The 11,956-nt window shown below is 40.3% G+C and overlaps 1 protein-coding gene across 1 annotated transcript in view; it reads right to left on the bottom strand.

Moving 5' to 3' along the window:
* Positions 1–3,751: 3,751 nt before the first annotated feature.
* The window catches only part of COL5A2 (collagen type V alpha 2 chain), a 179,064-nt gene continuing 170,859 nt past the window's right edge, over positions 3,752–11,956 (bottom strand). Inside the window, exons 44-46 of the mRNA XM_042458322.1 lie at positions 10,890–11,077; positions 8,638–8,877; positions 3,752–6,689 (exon numbers count right to left, since the gene is read on the bottom strand). Coding sequence (XP_042314256.1) covers positions 6,543–6,689; positions 8,638–8,877; positions 10,890–11,077 — 575 coding nt within the window. The 3' untranslated portion in view covers positions 3,752–6,542. The remainder of the gene's footprint in view (positions 6,690–8,637; positions 8,878–10,889; positions 11,078–11,956) is intronic.

The following is an 11,956-nucleotide window of genomic DNA, read 5'->3' as shown; positions in this document are numbered from 1 at the left end:
AAAATTATTTCATTTGCAGAAGCATATTGTTACAAGATTGTTGCTTGTTCACTTCTCTTTTCAAATCACATTCAAACACACAAGCAATCACAACAAACCTCCAATGTTCCATGTTCTCAGCCTTTCCAAAAGACCACTTAATATAATAGCTGCACTATATATACAATTCAAGACAATGCTTTACTTTATCTCCTCTAACATGCACTCAATAACATACAGTATTTACAGAAGTCCAGAACATTACACTGCCTTGTTACATCATGTCAACCCTGCATCAAAGTTTAGTATCAAGAATAAAACACCAAGAACCAGTTGTGATGAAGAGAATGCTCCACATGGAAAAGGTCTTAGTCTGAAACCTTCTTCCCACAGCTTTGTGGGACTTTGCCAGGCTTTTTGTACACTCAGGCTCCATTTCCACTTACATTTAAACCAGTTTGTGATTCGCCTTCGCTTCATGTCAGCGAATTGATTCCGAAAGGTCCATCGTTCCCTCTATGAAAGTGGATCTTTTCATTATCCCCTTGTGATTGCTTCTTTTTTGGCACGATAGTTGTCCCCACAAGTTTGCACCACTTCAAAATGCATGTCAATCATCTGTGTATCATCAGTGACGTAAGTGGTACCCAGGATTGATAGAAGATTCGATTCATTGGTTGTGCAACTATTTGCTTCACTGAGCTGCCGATCACGTGGCTTGCCACCCAAGTAATTGCAAGTAGTTGCAAAATCAATTAATTGAATCTTCTATCTTTTTTTTTAAAAAAATCATGTGCCCATAAGTCACACCACAAGCACAAAGGCAGCATGGGAGGGATGGGTATGGTGGATCTAGCAAATACTGAGGAGAGATGGTAAACACCCCTCTGTCATTAGTCCCTCCCCTCCAGAATAATGTGATTCGGATCCGTCATTCCCACTTGTTGAACACGCTTCAGAATTTTTTTCTTTAAAAGAACCATCAAAGAACTAATGTCAGGTAAGAGCAGTTTTTTTGCGTTTGCCTCACTTCATCACGATTGAAACCAATCACAGTAGGATCAGAACTCGTTTGTAGGAGGATAAAGCACCTCAAATGTAGAACATTCAAGAAAAATGTAGGATTTTACCAAACAAAAGCTAAAAATACTAACATAAATTCATTTAATATGGTTTATTTACACATATATTACATACACTGCATTTGATTATGTACTCAACTTTATTTTTCCAATGAACTTTGTTAAAATGCTTTGTTGGCTTGCAATATACTTACAGAACTCTGAGCAAGACAAAGGCTTAAAATTGTACTTTACTTGCAACAAACCCTTGAGTTCAATGGATTTAAGTATGAAGTTTATCACATGGGGCACTTACCATGGCCCAAATGTTGCTGAAGTGTTATCCAAATGTTTCAGAAGCACCGGAGGTGGGATCATCCGTTGCGCTTTTGAAATGTCATAGAGGCTTCCCGCTTTCTTTCCGTCGCAGAAGCGTTCGGGGGGAAGCCTCGGAAAAGCCATTTTTATTAATGAAAGATCCCGTTAATAAAAATGGCTTTTCCAAGACTTCCCCACACACACTTCCATGACAGAAGGAAAGCAGGAAGTCTCTATGACGTTTCAGAAGCTTGACAGAAAATGTTAAGCAATTGCTTGAATAGAACTATTTTAGCTAACACTACACCTTAGGATGCCAGCCTTAGTTTAGAGCTATTTTAAGGAATAATCCTAGCCAGCATGGTGTAGTGTCTTGGTTGTTGGACTAGGATTCTGGAGAACAGCATCTAAATCGCTGCTCTGCCATGGAAACCCAGTGGGTCACCTTGGGAAAGTCAGACTATCGCAGCCTAAGAGGAAGGAAACAGCAAACCCCTTCTGAATAAATCTTGCCAAGAAATCCCCATGATAGGTTAGGTTCACTGTAGGTCAGAAATTACTTGAAGGCACCCAACAACAACAACAAGATATAATCTACACACACCCTTTTTATGATTCTCTGATCGTTTTAAAAAGCTGCTACAAAAACTATTCCTTGAAATGAAAACCATAAATATTCAGAAATATATGCAGTCAGACTACTATTCAGCCTGGGCAAGTAATACTTTGTAAACTCTTTCCCCTATGGAATTATCTACCATATATATTCAACTATAAGTTAAAAAATTTATGCCCCAAAATTGCTCCTAAAATCTTGGGTAGACTTATATAATGGTCAATACATCAGTAGTGCTTAGTAGGGCCCTAAAGCAAGCAAGCCTGATGCCCCAATCTCCATTGAACACCAATTCCTTCCCCCTCCCATCCGTTTGGCAAGACCTGGCTTCCCACGGAAAAACCTCTCCATTTAAATCCACTTGCTTCTTTCTCTGCTCCAGTTTGCGAGACCTGGCTTTCTATGGAAAAACCTCTCCATTTAAATCCACTTGCTTCTTTCTCTGCTCTGTTTTGCAAGACCTGGTTTCCCATGGAAAAACATCCCCATTTCAATCCACTTGCTTCTCTCTCTGGTTCCTTTTGCAAGACATTGCTTTCTATTTTAAAAAAAACCCTCTCCATTTAAAACCATCTCTCCAGTCCATTTTGCAAGACCTCGCTTCCTATGGAAACAACTCTCCATTTAAATCCACTTGCTTCCTTTCTCAACCCAGTGTTAAAACCTCTCCTCCAGCACCTGGGAATCGGTTGGGAGAAGTCCAGAGGAGGAGCAAGAGGGAGGGAAGTGGTATTTCCTCCTTTTCATCCTTCCTTATGGCCCGTACATTTTACCCTCGACTTTTCCATGGGTCATATCAAAACCCAGGATTTTGACCCTGAAACCTTCCCTCAACTTATACATGAGATCAACTTGTACACAAATATATGTGGTAGGTATCTTTTTGTTACATAACTAAGACCTGGAACAGATGGGCCTTTGGTGACACCCTCATCATGTGCTAGGATTGCCTCGGGGCGGCGCGCCCACATGCCCCGCAACCCTAGCACAATGAGGGTGTAAGAATGGCGGTGCCCTGTATACATGGGCACTGCCATTGTTACATAACCACCATGTGGCGCTTACATAATGAGTGCACCAGCAGAGCACTTGTTACGCCACCGCCGCGGCATAAAAATAAACCGCTTTTCGCAGGATCTTTTTTCGCCAGCAGGAAGCCGCATGAAAAACAGGTGCTGGCAGGCCATCCTTTTTGGGGACTCTGTGCCATGCCAAAAACCAGCGTTCCAGGAAGGAGTGCAGAGTGAATGTGTGGTTATGGCACCGATGTCATGAACAACAGTATGAAGTCATAGGAATCCTAACACCAGCATTTCATATCACATTGGTGTGGATTCAGATTTAGGCCTTTGCAACTGGGATAATGGAAGATTTCTCTGTCTTCTTCTTCTCAAGGCAGCCTCTTCCCCAGCTTCCTAAAAATGCTAAGCAGTGGATGAGGGCATCCCAATGAAAGATATGAAGTTGGGATGGAATGGAAGGATCCCTGATAATCATATAATCACCTTCCTTAAGCAAAACACTTCCAACTCCATTGTCTATTTCTACTTTGTATTATTCACCGAAAAGAGCACAATGAACTTTCAGATATTTCTCCTTGTAGCATATAACTTATGTGAATGCATACATGCATTAAAATCTGGTATAATAAATGAATTGATTTTGAAATAACAACAAATTATGTCAAATCGTTCACTCCCCAGGTGGTTTTTTGCTGCGCCAGGTCATTACATCTTATTGTGTTCCCAGATAACTCGTATAATTTAAACTGACACACTTAATTTTATCATAATATTTTATTCAACAATTTAAAATCTTGAATTTCTGGAGTTTCAAAAACAGCGTTGCCAAATCTTGAATGATCCAATCCGCATTCCATGAAAATCATTTGGTTCCTTTGTTGCTGAGAAGTATGGTCATAAACACATATCACTCAAAAATGCCATCATAACTTAATTTAAAATATACTTGTATTTAGTGTGCTACATTTTAAATCCAAAGGTAACACACATACTCTCTTCGACCCATGTTCATGTACACCTACACACACATGCACAACACACACACGTTTCCTTCCCCCAGAAATGGCCTGATATTGTCAGAAGGACTCTGGACAAAGGAAGCCAGTACTCAGCGAGAAACTTATATTTAATTAAATGCTTTGCAAAGATACATGAATAAAGCTATGCGTGTGGCTTTTTCTCTCTTTTTTGAGTTTATTTTTTTTAAAGAAACAGATGAGAAACAATTCTTCAACAAAGAAACAGACCATAGAAAAGTAGGTTTGTACCACATATTCTATGGAAGGGAAAAGAGTATGCTAGTGTACCCAGCATTCATAACCATAAGGGAAAATATACTGTAAAACATTTTCCCCAGACATCTGGAATCTAATATCTAAAGTCTATTCTTTTTTTTAAAAGTAATCTTTTATTTTCTCAGGATTTTACAGAAACCATTTTAGCACCATTCCCTTTGAAAAACAAACATTTTATTATTGTTGTTATTATTACTATTTTAACATGATATTGCCCTGCCTATCTCCATTCTTGGAATTACAACAGAAGCATAGCACCTTGTCATTATCTAGAACAAACACTAGATTATTAAATGCATCCCAGCTTCTAGAGATGAGGTAGCTCATGCTAAGAAATGATGGCCCATTTGTGTGCCCTGGTAAAGCAAGGCAGGCAAGTCACAATCGCTGGTGATGCATGACCAGTTGTTGAGTTAAAGTTTACTTCAGCAACAGTGAGTCACTCTAATCTTTCTAATTAATTCTTGGTTTTGGTGTAAATGGAAATGGAAATAAATGGAAATAAATGACAACACATATACCTGGACAATACATTTGAAGGAGAAGGGAAATCTTGATGTTCACTGAATTCCTTCAGATATTTTGATACTGACCACAGTGAAGTAAAAAAAAGTTAATGAGGAAATGGCTCATTAGAGGTTATTAGTAGACAGCCAGTCAAAATCCTATTAGCACTGAATTTAAGACTTGTTTTGGGGGTAACATATTTTAAGATGACTGACTTATGAATAGCAATTGGTCAATGAAAGAACTGGACTGAGTTGAACATTGAACCATGGAAGATCTTAAATGGTGGAAAGTAATGCCAGATTCAACTTTCTGCATTGTGACAAGGTGTGTAAATACAGTTCACAAATTAGTTCTTTGTTCCAATGATAGACTCTCTCAAATAGAGTGCAGATCAATTCACACATTATGACCAGTATCCAAAGGAGAGATGTGTGTGCACATTTAAAAACTGTGCTAAACACAAAACTAGCTGACAAAGCTAAAAGCACTGATTTTTCTGATTGTGAAGCCTACATCACACTCTTGCAATTAATACTGTACTATACTGAAAGAGCTGTCGGCGACAATGGTAGTAACAGTTCTGACAGTATTTTGTTGAGTTTTTAAGTTATTGTGTGTTCATGAACCATTGCAACAGAATATTTATGAACATTCCATATACTGTGAGGCAAGTGAAATGTCTGTTTGGCTAGAGAAACCCCTCACATGACTCCTAGGCACAAGAACAGCTAAGTGGCAATGTGAACCAAAAACTAGAAAGCCCAGAAGCAAGAGCTGAGTTTGGCAGTGGTTTGAAAAGAAAGGAAAGAAGGAAAAATCTAAGGGGCAAATAAGGAAGTTAAATGGTATACGAAATCTGTCAAAAAGTAGTAGCTTGAACAAAAGATGGTGGGGACGCAAAACTAAATGAAAGATATCCAAAAGAAAAGAAGACCATGAGGAAAACCTCACACTGGTGACAGAGGTTATGTGCTATTAGTAAGAAAATAAAAAGGTAAGGGTGCTTTGGAGACTTTGGGACGATGGGCCCAGGGGCCTTAAAGGTTCCCATGTCTAGACCCTGAGAGGGGTCCTGTACCTTTAAGAGTTGCATAGAAGGGAGAATTATGTCAAATGTGGCTTCTTCCATTACCAAAGGGGTCAGCCAGGAGCAAAGAATAAATTTAACTAACTAGTTCTTGGGCTACGACCTTCTAATACCAATGAGGCTGCAATCCTATATTTACCTGGTAGAGAAAAAATCCCACTGGATTAAATGGGAGTTACAATGGACTGGAAATGTATAAGATTGCACTGGTACTGTCACAATCTATGATACTGCACTGGTTCAATAGTGAGTTGAATGTTTTATATTACTTGTATCATATGAATTATACTGAGTAGAAGTCCCCAATAAAAGGCATCATTCTGATTATGATTTATAATTAGGAAACGTATGTTATTTTTTGCATCAAAGAGTGGTCCGGTGTGTTTTAAATTCCTATTACTTCATTAAAATGTTGACTTGGGACAATTAGACTGAAGGTTTGTATGTAAATAAAATAAATATTCTAAAGAAGGCCAGGGAATTATAAAGAATGGTTATATACAATGCTGATCCCAATATCAGCTATCACTTCAAGAGTCTCAGGATTAACTTCACTCAGTCTAAGTTCTTGTGGTTTGTTGCTGTTGCTGTTGATCCCAATGCTTTTGAATAGGTAAGATGTTCCCTTTTGTATTCATTGAATTTCCCCCTTGTTTACACAAAACAAACTGGCCCAATCTCTATTCCAAATTCTTGGTCTGCACTTCCAATGTCCACAGGAGCAATATCAATAATAGGTAAGCGTGCCACATTCTGTGTTTTGTATTCAAAGACCGTGCTTCCCACATTTCCACTGTGTTTCTAGAAGGGGAGAGAGAGAGAGAAACATATAAATTATTGCTTCAATTCCTTGCATACCATTAAGAAAACCTGGCCTAGTTAACAAAAAAAAAGGGTATGCTAAGTTTAAGTTCAGGAATTCAAAGATACGGCTGTGGAATCAGTATGTAGAGAGATCTTGTAGCACCTTTGAGACTGAAAGAAAGAAGTTGACAGCATGAGCTTTCATGGACTTAAGTTCCTCAGATGCATTCATCTAAATTCAGGAATAGTGATCATTTGGCCCTTCAATTGCTTCCTAACTTCCTTCCCAACATGGCTAGTGGGAAGGGAGTGGCAGGTAATCAGCATCTAGAACATTCCTTCCCTTGACCCACTTAATAAACACTATCCAATCCAAATTCATTGCATACTGCAGCTCAGCTGCAGCTGCAGCTGCATGTTGTTAGATATCCTGAATACACCATTAAGCAAGTAGAGAGTAAATTCATTTTCTGTCTCCTCCAGCAAGTGATTTAGATCACAGTCCTATGAGCAGTTACCTGGGAATAAGTTCCACTGTGGTCAAAGGAGCCCACTTCTGAGTATCTCACATGCCTTTGTACTGTATTTCACCAGGGCAACGTGAATATTGTCTCAAACCAGTGACTGCCATTTCATACATTAAATCTATTACAATTATATTTTATGTCTCAGTAAGGGGACAGCCTTGTCTGTCTGTCAGTGATGCTGCAATGCACATGTGGAAAGATCTCTCTCAGGCTATGCAGGCTTATAACAGGTTAGTGCTGTGGGGCAGAACTTATTGGGGCCATCTCTGTGCTAAGTGCAACATCACTGTCTCTGCACAACATAAATCAGGCTACCCCTGCCACTCAATTGTCAGTTGTCTCAGTTGGCCAGGACTCACCCTTCATTTCTTTTAGATCACGGTTGCTGAACCTCTGGTCCTACAAGATGCTTTGGACATCAGATCCTATCCTCCACATCCAGCCTGGCTGGGTAAGGGACAATGGGAACTAAAGCCTAAAACATCTGGAGGGCCAAAGTGGAGTAAACTGGACTTCTAAAGCTGAAATCATTAAATGCACTTTGTTTCAGTAGACCAACATTTCAAACCAGGAGCAGTTTAACCTGTACATATAAGATACTGCCTTTTGAGTGAATATCTAAATATGGCTGCATAAGCATTAACCCCTACTTTAGGGGCTGCTTGATGGGCCTGTTGCATTCCAAAACAGGGGCGCGCACAGGCACGCACAGAATGGGATGGGGCCAGGAACGCACCTTACTGCAGAAGGGAATATTGTTGCTGCCGCCAGGCGTTCCAATCACGTTCTACATCTGTTCCAGAGAGTGCAATTTCTGATAACACTTTGGAACAGTTCTCAGAAATCACGCCCTCTGGAACGGATGTAGGACACGACTGGAAAGCCCTGCGGCAGCGGCAGCATTCCCTTGTGCAGTAAGATGCGTTCCTAGCCCCACTCCATTCCGTGCACGCCCATGCGCATTCCCATTTTGGAACACAATGGGCCCGTTTCAGGGCCCATGCGATAAACGTCTGTGACTTGGAATTAGAGCATGCAACTAACTGCAATTCTGCTTTTTCCTGCCATTGTACAGTGCGCCCGCACCATGCACGGACGTGTTTTACGCGGCTTCCAGCATACGCGGAGGCTGCTAGGGGAGGGAAACAATGGTGCTTTGCCCCATGCACGTGCCCCATTATTTCCTATGGGGGTTGAGCATAGGTGGATTTTCCCTTATGCAGGGGGATCCGGAACAGATCCCCCGCATAAGGAGAGGGCCCACTGTATTCTGCACTGCTGTGAGTTCTTCTCCCTTAAAACTTTGTGTCACTTAAAACTGTTTTTATTACCATTAAGTAAAGCCTTTAAAAAATCACCTTTTCTTGGTGTGCCTCATGATTAATTTCATATAGAAAAAGCAGCAACGAACAACTTACAGAGCAACTGTCATGAAGGACAGTGTATCGAAACCGGCTGTTTCCTTCAGCTTTAATCTCAAGATCATTTGCTCCCTTCAGAATCACAGCTTTCTTCAGGTTCTTGGCTTGGTCATCCATGTAACCTATACTGTTCTTGCAATGGTAGGTGATATTCTGAGAGGCTTCTTTGGACAGTAAGCGCAGGAAGGTCATTTGAGTTACAGCAGTGTTCGGTGACTGACTATCACCATAGACAAACTAGAACAGAATGAAGGAGTGTAAATTAATTTACACAATCCTAAAACCTTAAAATATAAAAGCATATACATTCTGACTGAAATATAACTAATAGGTTCATACAATAATACAGTCATCCCGTGCCACACAGCTGAAGCTGTGGTACAATTTAATGAATGGTGTGTGCATCCATGGTGCGCACACTGCGCTGCACCACATGCACATACCACATTGTTTTCAATCAGTTTTCCCCTTACACGGGGGGAAGGGGTGGAATGGACCCCCCGTCTAAGAAAAGGATATATGGTATTTCATTACCATAATCTTAAATTGAGAAGCAAATTATGTTGAATCTCTAGGGCGGGTTACAGACCGCCATTAAAGTACGGAGTCAGTCCGTACTAGGGTTAGGAAGGTGCGGTGCTTCCACACACCCCAACCCTAGTATGGACTGAGTCCGTACAAAATGGCGGCTCCTCTTCCACATGGGGGCCACCATGACGACGTCACGACCGCGCTGCCTCTATACGGGGTGGCGCAGACGTGACGTCGTCGGTCTGCGCCAGGGCGCTTAGTGCGCCCTTTGCGCGGACCAGGAAGAAGCTCCGTTTCGGAGCTCCTTCCTGGTTTGCGGCACCGCTTTGCGTCGCTGGGCACAGCCTTCAGACGGCTGCGTCCAGCGAAGCAAGGGAGAAAGGGGCCGCCTCCCTGCCACCGCGGGGTGTCCTGAAGCCCCAAGGACACCCCTTTCCAGGCTGCAGGGAAGGGGCCTTTTGCTGCTTCCCCGCAGCCTGAAAAGCTGCAGATTGGGGCCTCAGCGGCTGCTGTTCTGGCAGCTGAGGCCCCGATACACCGGCGAAAGGGGCAGGTACAGCCCGCCCCAAATGGGCGGTCTGTAACCCACCTATATGTGCTTTGTTTCCTCATATTAGTGTTTACTTTTTCTCCACTGTGTTTGGATCTTGGTTTTACTGGTTTGGAGCCAGATTTAATCATGTTTCCATGCTGAATTGCCAAAATCAGCAGAATGAGTTACTCCGGGCTAATATGTCACACTAATTTCAGTGGATTGACAATTAAATTCCAGGTCACTTCCTGGACACAAAACCTTGAAGAGGAATGGAAATATGACAAAATTAAATTGTCCCCACCCTTTAGGGACATTTGAGGGCAAACAAGGGAGGCACTGGGAGGTAACAAAATCAGCTTTTGCGAGGTGAAAACTTCCTCCAGCCCTGGTATTAGGGTCACTTCTCTTGTCATGAGGTACAAAAATGAAAAAAAAAATCACAAATTTTCTTCTTGCTAGATTTCTGAAGATTGTAATATTTATCCCCCCCCCCCTACAAATTGTGTGAATGCTGTTTTGCACAAACTACTATTTCTGTTGCCTTATTTCATGAACTTATTAAAAAAAGAAATAGTGGGTGGGTGGTTTGCATCTTTTTGATACATAATTATGTTCTCTGCTTTGCTTAACAAATGAGGAAACAGTCTGGTTTTGCCCAAAGGCTTGTTATGTCTTAGTTATGCCACAAGATATACTGTTAAGAAGCTTTGGTTGGGCGGGGGAGCACTTATCTTTCCACTTTCATGAAGGGGTGAATTATTTAATAGCAATAGCAATTTCAGGACACAAGTGACTGTTCTTACTAAGGATTGGAAGACTGGGCAGTATTCTTTACATCTTTACTATGCCTTGATACAATCCATTTATATAAGATTGAATTGTATTTTTGGTTCTAATTTGTAAGCCACTCCAACAGCTCTCACTGAAGAACAGTCAATAAATGACTTAATAAATTAAATAATTTAATTTATTAAAATTAATATTAAATTTATTAAATTAAAATTAATTTAATAAAATAACCACTGTGCCAAAACCATTATCTCAATGTCTACTGTTTTTCAGTTCACCTATATTTTCAAATACTCATTTCATTATAGAATTTATTAAAAAGAACATACAGTATCTGAAATTCTCCAGAAAAAAATATAATGAGATGAATGACCTCATAAATAAATTTAGTTACCTGTGAGCCCCTATTCATATCAAGCCCATACCACACAGGTTTTAGGTCAGATGACCTACTGCTCCACCATGTTTTACGTGGAATAGTAGATGGATTTGCAGATATACACGTTTCTCCTGTTTCCATATTGCAGAATACTTTGATGGCATCTTCCACACAACCCTGGTTAGGATCAATCCAGTATTCTCCTGCAAAGCCCAAACAGGAAAGCTTAAAAAGAGAGAAAAACAACTTTATGGGTCCTGGTTGTGTTCCTATTTAGGTTTTATAGGAAGAACACCCAGAGTTTCTTCCAGTTCAAGGCTAGAATGGAGTAAAGTGGAGTTCTAAAGTTGCAGTCATTAAGTCTACTTGGTTTTTGTGGTCCAGCATTTCAAACCAGAGGCAGTTAAACCTGTACATATAAAATACTTCCTTTAAGGTAAATATCAAAATATGGCTCCATAAGCATTGATATTTATTTTGTTATATATTCTTATATCTAACTTATCCTGTCCCCTTTCTATTTAAATTTTTAAGGTGGAGAACAGTAAAGCTGGCTGTAAATGTTTGATAAACCCATTATCTCTGGTCTGTTATTCTTAATTTATATGGTCAAGTGTCAGAGAAAGGAATTGCCTTCCTTAGAGGAAAGTATTAAATAAAAGCTCTTAAACAGATGTTTTAGAGTTTTTGCAGGGAAAAGTTAAGAAATCTAGATTTCTACTATTTCTGCTATTACTGTCTGCAATAGCAATTCTTCAAATTTCTCTTCTTATGGACTACTACTCCAATTTCCTTCTTTAAAAAAAATATGTTATGACTATCACGTAGGAGGAGGCTGATACTTTGATGCAGATGTACTGAACCACAGTGGGGGTGAAGAGAAAGGAGAAGCATTGAGAAGCAGCATAGTGGCCTTGCTCAGTTTGCAACTCTATTTAAGATACATTGGGTGCTGTTCTAGGCTGAAAAAGAAACTGATTTAATTTACATCAGTTATTATATCTGTCTTCAGCAACACATGCCTATATGTTTACATGCTGCATTCAGCTGGATAGGAGAATGTGTGAAAAGGAGTTTTTAAA

Source organism: Sceloporus undulatus, chromosome 1 (assembly GCF_019175285.1).
Source record: "Sceloporus undulatus isolate JIND9_A2432 ecotype Alabama chromosome 1, SceUnd_v1.1, whole genome shotgun sequence".
In the NCBI taxonomy this organism is placed as follows: Eukaryota; Metazoa; Chordata; class Lepidosauria; order Squamata; family Phrynosomatidae; genus Sceloporus; species Sceloporus undulatus.
Note: the sequence above shows the minus strand (reverse complement) of the source record. Positions and strands in the feature narration are given on the sequence as shown.